The sequence below is a fragment of the Schistocerca cancellata genome, chromosome 8, assembly GCF_023864275.1.
Source record: "Schistocerca cancellata isolate TAMUIC-IGC-003103 chromosome 8, iqSchCanc2.1, whole genome shotgun sequence".
Taxonomy (NCBI): domain Eukaryota; kingdom Metazoa; phylum Arthropoda; class Insecta; order Orthoptera; family Acrididae; genus Schistocerca; species Schistocerca cancellata.
This window is the reverse complement of record NC_064633.1, coordinates 174,909,915-174,932,613: the sequence shown is the minus strand read 5'-3', so window position 1 is coordinate 174,932,613 and position 22,699 is coordinate 174,909,915. Positions and strand designations below refer to the sequence as shown.

General features: G+C 40.6%; 1 protein-coding gene across 1 annotated transcript in view; it reads left to right on the top strand.

Annotated features, from left to right (window-relative positions):
• Positions 1 to 8,501: 8,501 nt before the first annotated feature.
• LOC126095451 (hemicentin-2-like) overlaps positions 8,502 to 22,699 on the top strand; it is a 114,767-nt gene continuing 100,569 nt past the window's right edge. The window contains exons 1-2 of the mRNA XM_049910244.1: positions 8,502 to 8,520; positions 18,798 to 18,967. Coding sequence (XP_049766201.1) covers positions 8,502 to 8,520; positions 18,798 to 18,967 — 189 coding nt within the window. The remainder of the gene's footprint in view (positions 8,521 to 18,797; positions 18,968 to 22,699) is intronic.

The window sequence follows — 22,699 nt, the reverse complement described above, 5'->3', positions numbered from 1 at the left end:
AAGTACGTACCTAAGGGGAAATATGTTACCTGAAAAATAAACTCAATTAATAGTTACCTTTTTAATTTATTAGTTTCTTCTTCGAAATTACATTCTTCCTGAAGATTTCTCGATAGCAAGTCCTCTTAACGTCGGACACACACAGAATTTACCTGAAGTTCTTAAATATTTTATACAAGCGTATCCTGAAAAATACTGAACGTTAATAACATAATTTATCAAGTCACTATAGCTTTATACTGAATTTATTCGGAGAAATTACACTGTGTATTTTTCTACAGCTGTCAGTGCATTGGCACTGAGCGCTCGATCAGCTGTAGGTACGCGTGACGTAGGAAGTAATTGTTTACGGTCAACGACTGCCTTGTGCGGCGCGCAGACTTGACTGTTGCTTTGAGTATGTGCCGCCGCCGGAACATGGCGCGGTATCCTTGTATTCTCTTCATGTTTACGTATAACTGTTGGTTTCTCGAAAGTATGTCATTCCACAAAAATTTTAACGTTCGATATGTGATGTATTCCCTTAGAGCGCCGAGATTTAAGAGTTTGTCCTTCGACAGTGTTACCATGAATAATTTTGCGAATCCTATATGGACCGTTATAAAGCAGAAAAAATTTGCGACACAACCCCTTTCTTTTGTGAGACAATGGGTGAGACTTAATTAACACCTTTTGACCAACCGACAAGGTTTTTAAAGGACCAGGACGTTTAGCTGATTTCTCTCTTCTAGCAGCCGCAGATGCAATATTTTGCAGAGCCAGGTTCACAACTTCAGAATGCCGCAGTTTCCGTGTAGGCGGAAAAGGAACGATTTCAGAAATGCGATTTGTCGGTGCTTTATTTCTTAATATCAATATAGGCGGTAAAGAAGTTGCATCATTAGGGAGTTCATTTAGTATGTTTTGAAAAATATGAAGATACTGATCCCAAGTTCTGTGATTCTGATGACAATAAAGTCGACACAATTTATTGATTTCCTTCATCCATCTCTCTGAAGCGTTAGATTGAGGGTGAAAAAGTGAAATGAAAATTGGTTTAATCTTACGACGCCGTAGAGTACGAAGCCAAATTTTAGAACGAAATTGTGATCCATTATCTGATATAACCTTATCAACATGACCCACTTCTTTAAAAAAAATGTTTGATGAAGGCATTAGATACTGAACGAGCTGTTGCTTTGCGTAAAGGTGTAAAATACACATATTTTGATGTCAATTCCACTGCTACCAAAATGTACGCAAAACCATTAGTAGAACGAACCACTGGACCGAACAAATTGACAGCAGCCATGTCCTTTAATTTCGCTGGAATGATAGGAAACAACGGTGCTCTGTGAGAAATAGTTGGCGGCTTAGCCTTTTGACATAATTTGCATTTGGCAAGAACAGATCGAATACGTTTTTTCCATATTACTGAAGTAGCAATTTTCTCGTAATTTATGAAAGCATTTTCTGGGACCAAAGTGTGCATAACTGAAATGTGTGTACCAAATCAATTTATTAACCCACTCATCAGGAATGCAAACTAACCAAATAGAGTTGTCGACCGATTTTCGTTTAAAAAGAATATCATTGCGAACTAAATAATACTGTCTAATCGCTACGCTTTCCTTTCTCCTCCACGTCTCCTTAATGTCCTTCCAGATTGGATCCTTGTTTTGCTCCTCAGCGATATCCAGGAGCGAAGACGAAATAAAATTCTCAAACGCAACACCTTGAATATACATCAAACAATAATTGTTTTCTTTGCAATCCTCTTCAGCACTTTGTTTCAAACCCATCAGTGCACGTGATAAAGCATCAGCAATAATATTTGAAGAACCCTGTATGTAAACAATACTAAAGTCAAATTCCTGTAGATACAACGCCCATCGTGACAATCTTCCATGAGTTAATTTTGTTGACATAAGAAATTCCAGAGCTCGATGATTGGTGTAAACCTTTGTATGTCTGCCATACAAAAAGATGCGAAATTTTTTGAAAGCCCAAACAACAGCCAAGGCTTCAAGTTCCGTAATCGAATAATTCTTTTCTGATTTAGAGAGAACACGACTTCCAAATGCAATAGTTTTCTGTACTACAACGCCGTCTTCTTATATCTCTTAAAATAAGTGTGCACCTAGGCCTTTGTATGATGAGTCCGTCGCCAAACAAAAATCTTTAGATAAATCCGGGTGTGAAAGAAGTGGAGCCGCAACTAAAGCATCACGAAGTTGTTCAAATTCTGATTGAGCTTCCCCATCCCAACCCCAATTAGAATTCTTTCCAGACAGTTCACATAAACGAGGTGTGGCCAAATTGTCCAATCTAACAAAGCGTCTAAGAAAATTACAGATACCAAGGAAATTACCAACATCACGTTCTGTAGTAGGAACAGCATAATTACGAATAGCGTCTAGTTTCACTGGATCAGGAAGAATACCTTCTGTAGAAATAATATGACCAAGAAATTTCACCTGAAAACGACCAAATTCAGATTTTTTAAAGTTCTCTGTAATGCCAACTCTTGCAAAAATACGTAATAATGAATCCAAAATTTTGTTATGCTCACTCCAACAACGTTTAGCAATAAGAATATCGTCAACATATGAAGTAATATTGTCACGAAGATAAACAGATAAAATTTCGTTTAAACTACGAATGAATACTGCTGAAGATACAGTAAGTCCAAACAGTAATTTCCGGAATTGATAACAGTTACCAAAGGCTAAAAAGGCAGTGTATTTTCTACAATCCGGATGGAGTTCTATTTGCCAAAAACTTGCGCGCATATCAATCGTGGATAAAACTTTAATTCCATGGAAATGTTGAAGAAGTTCATCTAAATTTTGTGGACGGTCAGTTTCAGGAATGATGATATTATTTATGTGTCTGGAATCCAGAACCAAACGAATTGACCCATCCTTTTTAAGAACGACGTGTAATGGGCTGGTATAAGGACTGACTGCTGGCTCAATAATGCCTTGATCTAACATGTATTAAAGTTCACTCTTAACCTTGTCTCTGTAAGCCAAAGGAATAGGGTACGTTTCCCCCCGAAATGGTGTGTGTTCGTTTACTTTAAATAAATATTGTAAGCCTTGTATAGTTCCTGTGTGATGACTAAATACTGTAGCATGTGAAGTCAAAATTTGGTGCAGTTCTTCTCTTGCAACGTCATCTGGCACTTCAGCTTTCTTAACCTTTTCATTAATTAATTCTTCGCTATTAATTATATCATCCATCCCGTCTCTGTATCTATTGTCATTGTCATGAATGAACACATTGTCGTCATAATGCTCAACGAAAACATCAGAAGTAAGAAACCTTAAACATTTTGTGTCTGATTCAGATTTTGTTAAACACTCGAAAAATTTCAAACATCTCAGCATTCCGGCAATAGTCAAATTCACACTTCCATCTTTAAAGTTTAAAATTGCCTTATGTGTGTTAAGAAACTCCATACCTAAGGTAATTTGTGTACTGAGTAATGGAACAATAATAAAATGAGCAGAAAATTCGTATCCTTGACAAATGAAATTTAAGTTGGTCTGTTGTTTGACTTCCACACTTTTTCCAGAAATAGCTCCTCGAATTGTAGTTTTAGAAACAGGTAACACAGGACAAGCAATAGTTCTTACACATATACGAAAAACTGATTCACTAATGACATTCAATGGGCTCCCAGAATCTAAAACTGCAGTGAACTTATTCTTACCCACACATACTTCAATAACAGGATGTAAAAATGCGTCTACATTATTTTCCTTTTCGTCTAGCAAAATGTCTCTCATGTCTTCCAGGCGTACGTAGTGTAAAGTCGTAGTGTCATTACTTTCTGAACCGTCTATATTGCTGCCAGAAGCCGAAGCTACAAGTCATTGTCGATTGTTCGCGTCACGTCTTTGATTATTTCCGTCATTTCGCGGATCAATTTCTACGATTTGCACATGTCTCTCTGAATTTCTGTCACGCGGAGGATGCCAAGTAGGCCCCTCCTGTCTGTTAGATGTAAATTCTTGGTTGTGTCTGTTATTAAAATTTCTGTTTTCCTGGCTATCTGCACGACTACTTCTTGTGTAATTTCGACTGTCACTTCTGAAATTATTGTTATATCTACTACCCTGGTTATTTCTATAGTAAGAATTCCTATTATTGTATGAATAATTTCTGTTTTGATGATTCCGATTACTGTTTCCGTATGATTGATCATTCCGGTAGGAATTTCCGTTATTATAATTGTCTGTGTAATTTCTGTTAGACCGTCTGTTATTGTCATAAGGCTGGTATGTATTATCCTGTCTGTTTCGTCTGTCATTCTCAAAATTAGCCATATAACGTCCGTTCCGATCATTATTCTTTATCTTTGAAAATCTATTGAAATTACTGTTACTGAAAAAATTGCAAGAAGTCCCGTCGTCGTTGTCATACTCAAGATCTTGTAGCAACGTCTTAAAAGTCTCAATGTCGTCTTTACATCTTCCGGCTAAAGCAATTTGTCTTATCGATTGTGGCAGCTTAGTTAAACAAATGCGAATTAATTCAGTCGGACTATAAGGGTTGGACAGGAATTGATTCTTTCGAATCATGTCTTAAAAGTATTCTGCTGGCGTGCGGAACTCAGACTGATTAAAATTACGCTGCATAATAAGACTATGTTTGACTCTGTCTTGCGTGTTTTCGGACCAATATGCCGATAGAAATGCATGATGAAAATCATTTAGATTATTACAATCTCTAATAAGTGCGCGCATCCGCGTCACCGGTTCGTTTTCTAAATATCCACACATAAATTCCAGTTTGTGACTTAGTGGCCAATTCGGTGGAAGTGCGTACATAAATTGATCTAACGATGAACATGGATGTATGTCGTTCTTAGAATTGCGAAAGATCTTAAATTTCCGAACAGTTAAGAAGTGTTTATACTCAAAGTTTTCTCCTCGTGGCGACAAAGACCTACCGCGTCTGTCCCAGTCCCAATGTCGATTATTGTCAAGTTCGCGCGCCTGGCGCTCTCTTGTTGCATCTCGTAAATGAAACAAATTATTTTCTTCAAACCCTTCTGCTATCTGTGATTCTAAATTTCTCCTGCTGTCTTTTCCTACGATTTCGCCTTCAATTTGTTTGACTTGCTTTCGTAATGTCTCAAATTCCCTTTTAACGCGTTCATTAAATTTTCCCTGATTTTCAACATGCTTATTTATGTTCTGGTACTCTTCGGTTTCTGCAAATGGCCGTGGAGCTGTATCATCAGAATCTCCGTCCCCATTTAAACTAAGACTTGTCAATTTATCTGAAATCTCCTCAACTCTTTCCGATAAGTCACCTATTTTTTCTTTCTGTTTATTTACTTCTTCCGTAAGTCTCGTGACTCGGGATTCAGTATTGACACATTTAGTAGTTAATTGTTCATAATGTTGTGTTAAGTTATTTATTCTGTCATTTGGTACGGATTCCTCGATTCTTTCAAATATTTCTTCCTTATCGTGTGCACGTTGTAAATTTAACTCTGAAAATTTTTGTACTACCGCGCGACCTCTTGCTTCCTGTTCCATAAAAACACGGGAGAACTGCCGGACTCTTGCTTCCTGTTCTCTATCCTGTTCCTTTTGTCTGATTTCTATTGAAATTAATCTATTATTGTGAGCATTCAAAATCAGTTGTACTTCTTCTCTAATTTCTTTTTTTAATTCATCTTTCATGTTTTTGAAACATGTCCCTATCCGTGAGTCTAACGGTGTTTCCATTGTTCCCATATCACTTTCTAATCGTGTTGCCAAAGTTCCCATCTCTGTTTTTAATTCAGATCCTAACTGCGATCCCAGTGAGTCTAACCGTGTTTCCATTGTTCCCATATCTGTTTTTAATTCAGATCGTAACTGTGATCCCACTGCTTTTAATTCAGATCTTATCTGTGTTTCCATTGTTCCCATATCAGTTTCTAACCGTGTTGCCACTGTTTTTAATTCAGATCCTAACTGTGATCCCAAATTTAATATTGCGCTCCTTAACTGCACCATATTAACTGGTTCGAAATTCTTTTCGCCCCTAACATTTCCCGCTAAACCAGCTTCTTTCGTCATAGCTGTAAAGCTATCGGTGTTCGATACAGTTCCAGAATCTTCTGTCGTTAATCTCGTATTCTGAAAATTTTTTGATTGTGAAAAGTTTTGAAATGCTTCTGGACCATTTTCCCGACTTATTAAATTGTTTTCCACTTCATTATTCATAATGCTGTTCTCCTGTGTTGGCGAGTTCGCCATGTCAACAATTTCGTCATTCTGACTATCCATCATTTTTGCCATTTTCATCGATCGCGTAATCATTTACAAAACATACAAAACTCGTCACTATACGAAAATTACACACAATGACACTTTATCTCCAACAATACCAGTCACACGAAATGCTTCCCGACAAACACGATTAACGAACAATTGAAATCTTCATATTTGCACAAATTGTCAAACCCGTATACGAGTCATCAAAAATTAAATTCTGCAAAAATACCATTAGAAGAAAGACAAGACAACTACAAATGTTCATTACCAAATCTACGCATGCAATATAGACTACAATTACTAAACTACAAATTACTTCAACAATACTACTGTCTGCTATTTTTACTATCAGAAGATTCCAAGGGACGATCCTGGCACGTGCATGGTGGCTTAATTAAATATATCTTATGCACATAATTTTAATTTAAGTCGCTTACTGTCCGGTTACGCAGTCTCGTAACCGGTTGGCCCTGACTAGTATTACTCCGCAATCTGACTGTATAGAATAACAAAAAAGAATGAAAGAAAACTACCGTTAACACAATTAATTAATTAAGTCCCCAGCAACTATAAAAGCTACGAAACAACAAAGCACAAATGTAACTGTTCTGTGTGTGGAAGTGTGATTCAACGTACACATCTGGCACGGTTCTTCCTCAATAACACAAGATGCTTTAAACGCCATCTACAATGAAGTAATTAAAAAAAACCAAAAATACAATAATTGCACATAAAAACCAGAATTACACTCTAATACATGTACACAAGCCAGGTGATTTGTTGACTGAACCTGTGACCAAGAGACATTGTTAGCTAGGACATTTGAAATAAAAAAAAATTTCTTTACCTTCATATATATTGACGAAACATACACTCTGATCATTACAACAACCGCAATCGAACAGCATCGGCTGTCTAGCCCATGCTCACAACTAGTCACCGCTACATCAGACCTCCTACTACTCACTTCTCAAAAAACACTCTGCACGACGACTTCTCGACAAGCACTCTCCACTACCACATCTCAACAAGCACTGCCAGTGGAGGTGGCTGAATAATACTCTTTGGCGCAATCTCTGGCGCTGTGTCTCAGTGTAGCCACCTTTCAGTGTCTTTCAACAGAATTTACTGGATTCCACCACACTAAATTGACATTGTTTGTGTGAGTGGCTCCGCAACTTGTCAGTAATTATTACAGGACACGTCGAAGCAGGCAGAGCAAGAACAGAAGAGCAAACGCCGCGAAAAACTTGGTACGCAGGGATTTCGAACCGTGATCCTTCCTTTGTTCAGGGAATACTTGTACAGAATATATATACGACATTTTCCCCTGGCTCGCTACACCATGTAAATGCTCGTATATTACCAGATTCATGCGAGGCCAGTGAAATCCATTTCGGTACAGTTAATGAGCGAAACCACTGCAATTTTATTCACCATTCGTGGCAAACCCTGAACAGAGCTATCAACATGTTTGGTCCCCCCTTTCAAGTAACTGCACTCGATTATCTGTGAAGACGTTGCGGCCACCTATGCATTTGGCTACTAAAGGCATTTTGACAGTTTAATTTTTGAGTTTCGAATTTGTCATTCGCCTCCCTTTCGTAGAAAGTCGATGAAATGATAGTTCTGAAAATGGAGTTTGTCTGTAGAATTGTTTTACCATTATTTCCTTTTATGTAGCATGTTATTCGTGCAAGAAATGCGTGAAGTTAGAAACGTCTACCAAGCGTTAGTTCGGACACAATGAGAGACTGCGAGTCAGGGTGTCTTTAGTATTGCGAAACGCCTCCTTTACTCTCTGTCACGAGCAAAAGTGGGAAGAAGCGAGTGGACAATGGCGAATTCAGATGCTTTCAGTGGCAAGCGCCAACTAGGCTGTTAAGCATTCTCTCGCTTGCAGCAGGAACGCCTGGTAATTATGGCTACGTCCGTATAATTTATTTATCGCGTTATATCTCGACGCGTCGGAAATCCCTTACGATAATGAATGACAAATCGTTCGTCCAGCCGCGCCATTTATCATTCTCACGAACTTGAGGACGAAGGCGCGAAACGCGTTTCATTAAGTGAGGTAAATAAATGCCTTTGAGGTTCGTTTTTAGCAGCCCGAGTGCCACGGTTAAAGGTGAGATTGTGAACGAGGTCAGATTACGTAAAAGAACTGATGTCGTTACGCCACACTGCAGCTACATATTCCTTGTTACAGTGCTGACCTCAGTGCTGGTGGCGTAATGTCGCATGTTATCAAATGGAGCCAGTGAGTTGAGCGCCCGTCTCGGGCATGAGTGTCGGTTTCAAAAGTTTCGTTATTGTGCGTGTCCTGCACGGAAATTAATGACATTACGCAAAAAGGGACTTAATAGGTCCGCCAAAAGGAAACTGAATATTTTGATTACTGTGCGCCTCTCTGTCGTAGAATGACATAATTCTACCTCGAACTGCGTTCTTGCGATATGACAAACACGATCGTCGCAGTAATGATGAAAGAGCAGTCTGCTACAGACGTTTATGAGACTCGTTAGAAGCAAAGAATGGCGGCGCTCCTTCGCAACATTCCGTAAGACGAACGCGAAAATTTTTTTTGGTATAAGTGACGAATTGAGGCGTGTGTCGATTCAAATGAGACCACTTTTCGCACATGTTTGGTAAGCACACTAATTTGCATTAACAGTCTCACTCCTTTTGTGTCAGCCCAAGTTATTGCCTTTTCCGACAGACACGAAAGAAAATGATTATAGAACGGACAAAATAAAACTGGCCCGGAAAATATTTACAAGACTGACGCGCAACAGACGTTTGTTAATGAACAGGAGAACTCCCTGTCACAGAAAGAGCTGGAAACCTTGCACAAATTGGTACCTGTCACATGCCTGCATAGGCGCATCTCCCTATAAGCTCTGTCCCAAGTTCTGTGCTGTGTCATTTCGTTTGAATGAGTGAGGGGAGCAGACGTATTTAACCACCAGTTGAATGAAACACAGTAATGGTGCTCACTACAAAATAGTGCGGTTTCTGTTTCAGGTTTTATGCGTGGCTCGTGGGAAACGTGTGCAGAACTGTTTGCACAAGAGCTTTGAAGCCTCCTACTTCTTGCTGAACTAAACTGAATACATAAGGTGTGTGACTTACGTAAAATGCCCTGAAAATATTCCTCTTTCATTCAAAGCATTGACCCAAAAGTAATCACTAACGTTAGCTGACCATCGCTTTCTTGAAATATTCAAGACTAAGAGATGCTGTCATTGCACAACGGAAAATAAAAGTGGAGCTTGAAAAAACGTTTGAATGAATCCATGATCACGATTGCGCCTGTCCTAGCCTGATTCGTAAGTCTAATGATAATACACAGTCTCCCAGTGAAAGCCTAAAGTCTAACATAGTTTGGAGCAGAAAGAAGTATCGAAGTCTCGCCAACAGTATCTTTCGGGCTATAAAAACAGGCTAAAATTTCAAAATATTTGTATTCCTTTTATTTTTGGCTAACAGTTCCGCTGAACACAGAACGCATTGAAAAATGTGTCAACCGAGTGGTGTCTCAAGTATGCATACATCAGCATCGGTGAACAGTTCAAAAACTTTGCAAACTTCCAAAAGACTGAGGGATGAAACTATATCGAAGATGCTTCAGTGAAATTTTTGTTATTAATAAGAAGATAAACTACGCAGTGACAAACAAATTTACACTTGGATTACGCGATGTGCAATTTCACGATACGGGAGAATTGGAAAAAAAGACAAATCCGTGCACTAAAGAATAATCTGAGCAATGTAATGTCAATGGGAATATACGGAGTCCCAACGCTAACCGGAGAGATGGACAACAGAAATCCCGACACAATGTCACGTGCATCTCTCTCTTTGAACAACGGAAGCTGAGTCTGGACATCCATAGACCTGAAAGTATCGAAGAAAAAATATTACGCCACATAGTGCGATTATGGCATGACGTCACCATAATCCCCGTAGTTTACAGTACAGGAAATTGCCATTGGAAAACTTCAACTCGATACACAGCGGCACAAGCCCGTTCGGACGTTCATGTAGACTCAGAACAGCAAAAACGACGAATGCACATAACAGAAAGCCGTCCGCAGAACAACGAAAATGGAGGACATTACCACATCTTAATTGAAGCACACTAACACTCGAACCTGCCGCGTGGGATCATATTGGTCTGCCAAATATACTTCCAAATTAGTGACCACAGAGATGCCTTCACTTTACCAGCCAAAGACCGTAGTATGCTTATCAACCGGGAATCCGTGCATTAGCGTAAAAACTAGTACCTTGAAAGGTGACTTTTAATAAATGGCTTTCAAATTTAATGGTTAAGAGTTTTGGTAAAACCGCCATCAAGGTCTGCAGTGCGTAACTTAGAGGCAAATGGTGCGAAACGGGCTCTGCAGCGAATAAGCAGCATAACAGACACTGAATGTTGCAAAATTAATTTCCCTCTTGTAACTTCGATTTTATTTTTGTTTTCTTTGTGTCGAGGCATAAGTTATTTCTTATATACCAAATATAAAATTCCCTGGTGGTTTTATTTGCTTTCTCTAGTCGGAATTCTCCTATTTTATCTGCCACTTGAATGTTCTGCCATCCAAAAGAATTCTCGAAGGACCATCCAGATCTAGGTTTTCCGTGACTATCCAGAACCGTGTAAAGTGAATACTGGCTTGGCTCCTTTCACAGAGTACGGCCGATTTCATTCCCCATGTTTAACAAACCGAGACTACGCTCCGACCATAAAGACCTTGAAATCGAGGGGCCATTAAACGTTAATCATCTTTCCTTCCTTCACCCACAGAGAAAATGTTTCCAAGAACTGTCTGGAAAGTTAAAAATACGTATTAACAAAAACAATAGTGCTTAGGTGGTACCTTTAGGAACATTTTTATTAATGTGTTTTGGAAATGATCACAAGGAGCGACTACAGACTGTTTCATAAAGACATGCAGGCCTTTCCGCAACGCGTCTTTTAAACCATTTGCGACGTAGTGCTCAGACAGGCACGGGAGTGTTTATTTTCCGGTTAATGTGCACTTCACACAAACAGAGGAGGGTACTCATATGCGCAGGAGGGGGAATGCAAGGGTGGTTTAGGGGGGGGGGGGAAGGGCAAGAGGTAGGTACTCCTGTCTATCGAACGAGCAAAGACGTCAGGGGCTGCTCGAGCGCAGATAAGAAAATGTAAACGGGATTTATTTTGCAAGCATAGCCAAGTGAAACGTACAATTTGATCGTAAACAATAGCTTCACTGTTAAGACATACGCAGATATTTAACTGCAGGCTCTATTGTACATTACAAAAAATGTAGTTCATCGTTCGATCCACTAGTACGGATCTTTCACTGTGACTATTTCCATACACATAAAATATATTTAGAAAATGCTTAACCCTACGTTTCTTCACTTTCAGTAGACCTGTTTGTTTCACTTTCACTGCTAATCGGTTCAGTTTCAGCTTTACTAGCGGAATCAGTTGCTTTCATCATTATGGCTCTCACTATTCGAATCTGTACCATTTCCCATATTTAAGATCATCTCCAGCTCTTGGTCCAGCAAACCTTCATTTGAAATATACTACTCTTCAGTTGTACTTATGTGCTCAAAGAGTTTCTTGCAGTCTTCTTTTGTTACGGAAGCAATTTGTTTATCTACAGGTGTTAACAACATATCCATTCTGAATGTCACATAAAGTTCAGAAACGCCGTTCTTGACTCCTGCCCATATCAGCTGCATAGGATTCAGTTATCGGTGGTATGGAGGAAATCGTTTCACAGATAACTACGTTCGGTTAACACGCTGTGTTTTATAAATGATATGGCCGGGTGTGTTCATTTTGATTAATTATTACAACTGGCGTCTCAGCATAACCTTGTCAGCCCTCATGGAGTTAGATGTTGGAACACGAGTCAGTGGCTTATAGCGGTAAGTTGCATTACCTATAACGAGTGCAGAGGTAGCAAATTAGGTATTAATCTCTTCCTGAGCTACTTTTCGTACTTGTAATTTGAGAAATACCTGTCGTTTCGACAATCCCCGGTTTTCTTCCCAGATATAGGTCTTTCGTAGGGATTATATAGAAAATTGTCCTCCCTGCCAACATAGATGACGATAGTTCTACTTTCTTTTGAATCAGGTTCCAACAGACCCTGTACTGAATAGTTACTCCGTTCATACAATGCTGCGTTACAAGTGAGAACAAATATTTCATCTATGTAGACAATGTGACGACACTCGCATATGTACTTACGGACAATATTTACGTAAGCAATACGTCTCGCCATGATACTTCTTTAGTTCTGGGGAACTTCATGATTACTCGGCGTCTTCTTCAACATAAATTCTAGAATGCGATGAAATTTACGATGTGTTGTCTATATAACCATTAAAATTTACTAAACTCTGTAACTTTTTATTAATTCCCTTTACTGTCAGTCTTATTTAGTCGCTAATGTAGAAATTATTCATCACGCGGTGGAAGACTTGCATATTAAAATTGTGTTTGGTGGCCTTCTATGATCATCTGGGTCTTTCCTTACGACATGTTGAAAATGTCCACTTCTCTCTTGATTCCCCGAAGAGAAGTAATCCATACAGTAGTTGCTTCAGCCACTAGTTGCAATGTAAACTTTAGTTCCAGTGGAGCACCGAGCACAGCTTCTTTCTCCATAAACTGGTAGACACGTGGAACCACATTTCGTGTTTCAGTATGACGGTGTTCGACATTTAACTTGCTTTGTAATGTTGTCATCTTCAACTTCGATTCCCTTCTCCCAGAGTCTTTACTGATGGAGCGCACCGCCTGACACGACGGCAACACGTCCGACGCTGTCGATCGACTGAGCGGAGTCGACTGCGCATGTTGTTTATGATGTTCACGTCTGTTTGCATGAACTGCAAAATCGTTATACGGAACACAGAAATAGCTATTATGATGGTGGTTTGAAAAGTTCTCGGAATCATCACGAGAGGTCAGCGCTAGCGAAACGAGTTGTTCACATGATATCCATTGGACTGTTGTCTGTAAACACATGCCGCGTCAGTGCTCTTGAAAGAGAGCTGTGGCGGTGACAGGGCTCTGTTGTTGTTCCCGCGTAGCGATTTGCGAAGATGAAAAAAAAAGAGATCAGTGGTTAGCACTGAAAGACCAGAGTCGAAACAAGGCCCCGGGGGTAGACAACATTCCGTTACAATTACTGACAGCCTTGGGAGAGCCAGTTCTGACAAAACTCTACCATCTGGTTAGCAAATTCTGACGGTGACAGGGGTCGAGTACAGGAAGCGAAAGGGTATTTACAATTTGTACAGAAACCAGATGGCAGTTGTAAGAGTCAAGGGGCATGAAAGGGAAGCAGTGGTTGGGAAGAGAGTGAGATAGGGTTGTAGCCTATCTTGGGAAGAGAGTGAGACAGGGTTGTAGCCTATCCCAGATGTATTCAATCTGTATGTTGAGCAAGCAGTAAAGGAAACAAAAGAAAAGTTCGGAGTACGAATTAAAATCCATGGAGAAGAAATAAAAACTTTGAGGTTCGACATTGTAATTCTGTCAGAGACAGCAAAGGACTTGGATGAGCAGTTGTACGGAATGGACAGTGTCTTGAAAGGCAGATATAAGATGAACATCAACGAAAGCAAAACGAGGATAATGGAATGTAGTGGAATTAAATCGGGTGATGCTGAGGGAAATAGATTAGGAAATGAGATACTTAAAGTAGTAAAGGAGTTTTGCTATTTGGGGAGCAAAATAACTGATGGTGATCGAAATAGAGAGGATATAAAATGTAGACTGGCAATGACAAGGAAAGCGTTTCTGAAGAAGAGAATTTTGTTAACATCGAGTATAGATTTAAGTGTCAGGAAGTCGTTTCTGAAAGTATTTGTGTGGAGTGTAGCCATGTATGGAAGTGAAACATGGACGATAAATAGCTTGGACAAGAAGAGAATAGAAGCTTTCGAAATGTGGTGCCACAGAAGAATGCTGAAGATTAGATGGGTAGATCACATAACTAATGAGGAAGTGTTGAATAGAATTGGGGAGAAGAGGACTTTGTGACACAACTTGAGTAGAAGAAGGGATCGCTTGGTAGGACATGTTCTGAGGCATCAAGGGATCACCAATTTAGTATTGGAGGGCAGCGTGGAGGGTAAAAATCGTAGAGGGAGACCAAGAGATGAACACGTTAAGCAGATTCAGAAGGATGTAGGTTGCGATAGGTACTGGGAGATGAAGAAGCTTGCACAGGATAGAGTAGAATGGAGAGCTACATCAAACCAGTCTCAGGACTGAAGACCACAACAACAACAACAACGATCAGTGATTAAGTAGTTCATAAAGAAATGTATGAAAACAAAGGATATTCATGCCGATTTCCAGAATACACCAGGGGATTCTGCTCCTTCATATACAACTGATGCCAAGTGGACAAATGAATTGAAATTTGGTCGGGAGAGCTTACATCTTCGCAGTGGTCGGCCAAGATGTGTCACTACTAAAGAAATCACTGCAAAAGTGCACAAACTGATCATGGGGGGTCGCCGATTGAAAGTGCTTGAAATTGCTCACGTTTGACAGATGTCACCTGAAAGGGTATATCATATTTTAACTTAAGAATGAAGAAATTATCTGCAAGACGGGTGCGATGACTCTCGCCACTGGATCAAAACCGCATGAGAATGGACAAAAAAAAAATGGCTCTGAGCACTATGGGACTTAACATCTATGGTCATCAGTCCCCTAGAACTTAGAACTACTAAAACCTAACTAACCTATGGACAGCACACAACATCCAGCCATCACGAGGCAGAGAAAATCCCTGACCTCGCTGGGAATCGAACCCGGAAACCCGGGCGTGGGAAGCGAGAACGCTACCGCACGACCACGAGATGCGGGCGAGAATGGACATATCGGAACAATTTTGGCTCGTTTTAGGAGAAATGAACAAAATTTTTTGCGGCGGTTTTTGACCACAGATGAAACTTCAGTGCACTGCTACACGCCAGAGACAAAACAACAGTCAAAGCAGTGGAAACATGCTGATTCTCAGCCACCAAAGCAGGCAGAGACAATTCCTTCGGCGGGAAAGGTCATGGCATCTGTGTTCTGGGGTGTGGAGTGGACTCTGTTTGTAGATTATCTCCCCAGTGGGTAAACAATTAGTAGAGAATACTATGCTGACCTCCTGAACAAATTGCAACAAAAGATACGCCAAAAAACCCAGGTTTAGCAATGAAGAATGCCATCTTCCATCAAGACAATGTGCGCCCACACACACGTGCCGTGGCACGGCAAAATTACACGAACTAAGGTATGAACTGTTGCCACACCAGCCTTATTTACCTGATACGGCTCCTTCAGACTTCCATCTCTTCCCAAAACTGAAAATTTTTCTTGGTGGACGAAGATTCACTTCAATCGAAGAACTGTAGGCCGGAGTTGACAACTATTTTGCAGACCTGGAGGAAACTCAATTTCGAGATGGGATCAAGGCACAGGAACATCGTTAGACCGAGTGCATTAATTTACAGGGAGACTACATTGAAAAATAAAAGAAAGCTTTAGTGATGTAAGTACTTTTTTCTATTCCGTTCTGAGAACTTTTCAAACCGCCCTCGTACTAAACGGCTAATGCTGTTTGTGGTTCGTGGTTCATGGTTCACAAATACCGTTGCAGATTGCCTACGTAACGACTTCCAGGGACACTAAGAATATGAGTTCCACTATTTCATATAATTATTGAGAAAATTTAAAAAAATTAAAAGCTGCCGTAATGGACGTATTAAGAAGTGCAGTTCTACGCTAAGGGTTTAACACAGTACAAACATTACGGTTAGAAACTCTCTGTCTGTCTTGAGGCAAAGTTGCTTACTACGAGAGCGAGAGCATTTGGTGATTTCTAACAGAACTTAAATATAATTTCATACCTTTATGAACTTTATCCGCATTCTCAAAAATGAAGGGAAGGAAAACAGTTTATCGCTTACTAAATAATGTCTGTTGATCCCACAAAACTTCAGCATCATGCATGACGTTTTAATTTATTGCTTCTTTACTGCTGACTCTCTTGTTTACAATTTTTTGCAGACGTACTCAACATATACAACTTAATGTGGCTGCAAAGTTATATCACTGTACGACACACTGCTCGGGAAATATGACATTGAGATGCATGGAAAGCTAGCTTCTGCCTAAAATGGAGGGCAAGTCACCGAGAATATATTCATTCAGTGTTTCATAATTAGAGCACTAAGCGACCTCCAACGAACTTTAAACATAATATCAAACCTTTTCGAAACTTTTTCCCGCAAACATGCTTAATGTCAAATATTTAACTCATTAACTCATTTTAAACCAATCAGAAGTCTAAAGCTGTTGTATAAATGTGAGTTGGATTCCTTAAGGTTTCGGGGGTTTACAGGTTAGTCACTTACACAATAAAGGCCAGAAACGAATTTCAACTGAATTTACATAAATCACCCCACACTGCACTGCATCGCTAAATGGGTAAGATTGCTAGTGTGTCTGTGCGGCAGTTAATTCGTTCTCATTGTGAAGGGCACTTCCCTCACCATAAGCACTCTTCGCTATTCAGTTTACTGAGAGACTAAATACACTGGTCTGCAAAACTTAAGGAAGAAATAACTTTCACCAGATATGTCATTACCAAATAACGTAGCTCGATGAAAGTTGGACCATACATAGAAAGAACTGCTACTGTACAATACATGAGGCAACTGAAAGAAATACTCTGCGAGACGATATTAAATGACGCTTCTATTCAAAGGCAATAATTCTGCCGATGTATGATGGTCCCCTGGACACTGCAAAAGGCGGGACACGGTGCTTAACACGATGTGCCATTACAAAGAACGGCAGTGCGCTCTCTGCAAAGTACTTCCGTGCTGGCCACCAGTTTAGTAAAGAGTCCTTGTGGTTGGGCTTCCCATGCCTCCACGAGCGCGGTTGACAACTGCTGTATTGTATGGGGCCGTCCGTTGTGACCGAGCGGTTCTAGGCGCTTCAGTCCGGTACCGCGCTGCTGCTACGGTCGCAGGTTCGAATCCAGCGTCGGGCATTGATGTGTGCGATGTCCTTAGCTTAGTTAGGTTTAAGTAATTCTAAGTCTAGGGGACTGATCACCTCAGATGTTAAGTCCCATAGTGCTTAGAGCCATTTGAACCATTTTTTTGCTGTATTGTCGCTGGTGCATTCTGACGTACAGTACATGTCGTCACCGCATGCCTCATGTGCTCAGTGGGATTTAAGTCGAGTAACCGACAGTCCTGTCCATTCGCCGTTATTCACTAGTCTCGAGTGCTAGTCCAGCTGCGCTATTCGATGCGGTCACACCCCCCGAAAAATACGGACATGGGGAAGGAGTACAGTGTCACAATAACGCTGACTTGTGAGTGCACTGTATTCAAATATTTGAAGATCAGTACGCCGATGCAACATTACGCCTCCCCACACCAGATCATCGGCGCCACAAAAACTATCAAGTTCGACAATATTTCTGGATGCATTGCTTCCTCTCTCCAGATGACGGTACTTCCAAGATTATACTCGCTCTGTATATGTTCTTACCTGAGAAGAGCACCCGACTACCCAATTCCTTGGTCTAGTTCTTAGGCTCTTGACACTGACATAAACGGCGCATCGACATATGGGTGACTTCGGAACACAAGCTAATGGTCGTCGAGCAAAGAGACGACCCACTTGCGGCGGCCTTGCCACTGTGCAGCGTGAGATTGTGTGCCTTAGTCTTGTGTCACTGTGCAGCGTGAGATAGCGCCTGTGGGTCGGAACGATCCCCACGCATCTGGAAACAGTGCTGTGACCATTAGTGAATTGCTGGATAATACTCATTACACTTCGTCCTGCTTCCTGTTTCCCTGTGATTATCCTCCGTGTGAAATGATCAAAATGTTTCCCCAGGCTATGTTCCAGTAACGAGCACCACCACAGTGCACCATAACTGCTCGCTGATTCACACACACTGTCTCTTCCTGTTCCTTTAACAGCCTCGTGTTTCAGGGACCAGCCCCCTTTTGCTCTATGGCCACGCGGACGTCACGCAATGTGGCATCCAGCTTTCTGTGGACGACAGAGAGACCTGTGACAACATGCTTTCGCCCTTCCATTCATTTCCACCAAGCTGATAATATGTTGTATTACTTTATCTATCTCCTCCTTAAGTTTTGCCGAGCAGTACACTGTCTCCATTCGGCTTACCCTATTTTACAGATGTGACTGACTTGGTACTTCTCATCATTCCAGCCATCTGAGTAGAAACTTGTGGTCAAAATTATCATGCGCCTCGAAGAGATGCAAGAGTAAACCTGTCATGCATTTGTCATTGTCTGATGTATGAGCGACGGCTAGTGCAAGGAAAACTGTCATGCATTTATCATTGTCTGGTGTATGAGCGACGGCTAGTGCAAGGAAAACTCTCATGCATTTATCATTGTCTGATGTATGAGGGACTGCTAGTGCAAGGAAAACTAGCGAGTGCCCGATTGTTGTGTTTGCAGGTGGGCAGAAGGCGGCGCAGCAGCAGCAGCAGCAGCTGCAGACGCCACTTTACCAACACGGGCTGTACACGGGTCCCTACTTCGACACCAGCACGGCCACCAACGTGTCTGCGCAGCTCGGCACGCACGCCTACCTGCCCTGCCGCGTCAAACAGCTGGGGAACAAGTCTGTAAGTATTCATTGTAACCATACTACAGGCTCTTCTCTTTTTAGTAAGATATAGCATTGTCTTTTATTACGAGTGTCTCATCGCGCCCACATGACCTTACGGTGATTTAACGAAGATTTGTGCGAAGTATTTTCATTGGGGGAATGCAGTGGGGATGCCAGTGTGCTTATAAGAGAGTTCCTCTCTTGGAAATACAAAATTTGTAACAGAAATAAGCGATGCAGGAGGAGGAGATATTCAGACAGTTGTACTTTGCGTATAACCACTAGATTTGACCAACTGTCAAAGCTGAAGGGAGAGGAGTCTCCTGTAGATTTAGGTGTAAGAAACATGCAGCAATTCGTGATAGTTAGGGAGCCTAAGTCAGCTGGAATTTCTAACAGAAAGAAGAAGGTTCTGCTGCTAGGTAGTTTGCATGCCAGAGTTGTGGGCCAGCAATTGCAGGAAGTGTTGGGTGAGTGAGTACAACGTCACCAGCATTATGAAGCCCAGTGCAGGTATGGCTCACGTGATTGTTAACAAAGGGGAGTTATGTAAGAATTTTACGAAAGAGGATCAGGTAGGGACTGTCGGTGGAGCTGGGAATAGTCTTAGTAAGGACGGGGAGATTAATTCAGGTGGTGACATGGTAAAGATAGCTACTCAAACTGGTGGCATTAATGTGCACTTCGAACAAATGTTTTAGCGTCATGACCGGCCTCATCTTACGTTACCCGTGTTAACATGGGGCTGGAGAAGGTACTGATGGCGGTATGGGAAGGGGAGGCTGGCAAAGATTACAGGTAACAGTGTAGTGAGCAGTGGTGGGATCACTCATGGGAAAATTCCTGTAGTAGTTGGTGTTACAACTGCACATTTTTTTAGACTTAAGTCAGCTGATACGTATTCCTGCTTACAGAATGTCCCTCTAACAAAGGAATCATTTTCAGAGGAAGTCAGGCATCCAAGTAGTAAAGGAATTAGCATATTTCATCAAAGTATAAGATGCAATAGAGATAAAGTTAGTGAACTGCTTACAGATGTTGGCTCTGACATTATTGGTATATCGGAGCAACGCTTCAATTATTTTACAGTTCAGAGGCTTAATTTACCAGGATACAGAGTAGCTGGCTGTTTTTCAAGGAGTTCATGTGGAGTGGGGAAGTGGACATGTGTGTAAAAAAAGCAGTATTCCATTTGAGTCCGTAGACATATTATGACATTGCACTGAACAGGCATTTGAATGTTGTGCAGGGGCAGCTTAATTTAGTGAAACTAAATTGCTAATTGTTGTTGTTTGTAGGTCCCCTAACTGTGACTTCAGCGCATTTCCGCTCAAGTTAGAGAAGGTTCTTGGTTCACTTTATAGTAAGTACCAAAAATTAGTTAGATGTGGGACTTCAATATTAATTTTGTATTCGACTGTGTAAGAAAACGGATGTTGAAAGATCTCCTAAATTCATATGATCTGATGCCGACTGTGTTTTCCCAGCCAGGATACAGGGGGACAGTAGCACAGCCGTAGACAGTGTTTTGTTCAGTCTTCATTAGTAGACAGGCATTCCGGTAGTAAATGGGGTGAATGGCCTTTCAGACAATGTTACACAAATTTCAACAGTAAAAGATTTTAGTACTCAACCAAATGTTACATATAATTGCAAACTATGTAGAAAAGCTGATCCAACGGCAATAAACAGTTTTTTAAACCTCGTTAAGGAACAAGCGTGGCGGGATGTTTGTAGTACCGATAATACAGATGACAAATGTAATGCTTTCCTTAACACATTTCTCATGCTCTTTGAAAGATGCTTTCCATTAGAACGTTCCAAAAAGGATATTAGCAGTAAAATGTAGCCTGGGTGACTAACTAGCGGGATAAGGATATCAAAGTTAAAATTGTATCAAAATTTTATAAGTACGAGTACTCACAATCAATTACAGGTGCTTCTAAAATGTTTTTGTTTCCAGATGACACTAGCTTGTTAGTAAATGATGTTGTGTGCAACACTGACTCTATTTCAAATAGTGCAATTCCTGACATAAGCTCAAGGAAAATTAGAAATTTGTGGTAAGATCGCATGGGATCAAACTACTGAGGTTATCAGTCCATAAGCTTACACACTATTTAACCTAACTTAAACTAACTTACGCTAAGGAGAACATAACACCAATGCCCAAGGGAGGACTCTAGCCTCCGACGGGAGCAGCCGCACGAACCGTGACAAGGTGCCTCTGATCGCGCGGCACAAGTACATGGCTTGTAGAAAATTAAATAACGCTAAATTACAGTAAGACTCAGTTTTTACAGATGCTAACACACAATGCAACAAAACCCAAAAGTTTTAGTTTCACTGAATGGTCGTACGATTAGTAGAACAGTGCAGTTCAAATTTCTAGGGGTTCAGATCGATAATAAACTGTAGCGGGAAGCCTACGTTCAGGATATTGTTCAAATTCGTAATGCTGCCATTTTTACTACTCGAACGCTGTCTGAAGTAAGTGAAAGGTCCACACGGAAAGTAGTTTAGTTCCCTTATTTTCATGTGCATATTACGTATGGTATTATATTTTCGGGTAACTCTTCCCATACTCAAAGATATTTTGGGCTCAGAAACGGGCGGTTCGGGCAAGTGGTTGAAGTTCAAGAACCTCTTGTCGACCTCTCTTTATTAGTATGGGTATTCCGAAATTGTCATCTCAATACATATAATCTTTACTGTCGTATCTTGTTAATAATATCAGCTTACTCTCAAGAATTATCAGATTTCACTTGGTAAATATTAGGCAGAAACCCAATCCGCATTTGGATCGCACTTCCTTCACTCTTGAGCAGAAAGATGTGTGCAGTGTACTGTTGCATCCATTTTCAATACCCTACATAAGAATTCCAAAATCTCAGGAGTAATCCACATTCTTTCAAATTGAAACAGGAGAGTTACCTCCTGGGTTACTCCTGCTATTCCTTCGAGGAATTCCTTGAAAAGTTAAGCTGATTCCTGTATTATATTGTTCATTGCGTTTACATAAACTTATAGCTGGCCTTTTGTTGGTTCCCAAACATTTTATTTTATCTGTTATTACTTTTACGTTGTAATTTCATGTACTGACACGTTTCGTGACCTTGGAGATTTGCTTCTCCATTTGGTCCTGAGTAACTAGACGTTTAAAATAAAATAAAAGATAAATAAATAATGATTGTCCCTTAACCTCTCCTGTGTTACAACAGATGGTGTGTTAAAGATCCGATTTGTTATGGGAATGCATTACATTCGAGGTGCCTAGTTGCTTTCACCGACCTGAGTGAAATTCATAGAGTTTTAATGATTTGACCAACTTAGAATCTTCTGAAGATGCCTCTTGTGCAGAGAGCAGCACTTAGTTCGTATAGGCTGCTATAAACAGTTAGCGAGGAATTCATGTCATCTAAATAGTTAGTTCATTCACTTCTTTGTCAGGGATGCCACTCGTATTGATTTTAGCAGAACACTAGAAACTGCAACTTCAAGGCATTATTCACTGCTTTACCAAGCCACAAGATATGAACATATTTACAAACTTTATCTTGCGGAACCAGTAACTGATTACGTGTTATGGATTCTTAAACTGTTGCGGACTCATTATTTCTGCACAAAAAGGAGATGTGACCAGTCGCACCAAACCACACATCTGTTCCCTATGACTGGCACTTCCTATCTGACTAACATTTTACTGAATTTGCCTAAAACTGAAACATTACTGTCCGACTCCGACAAC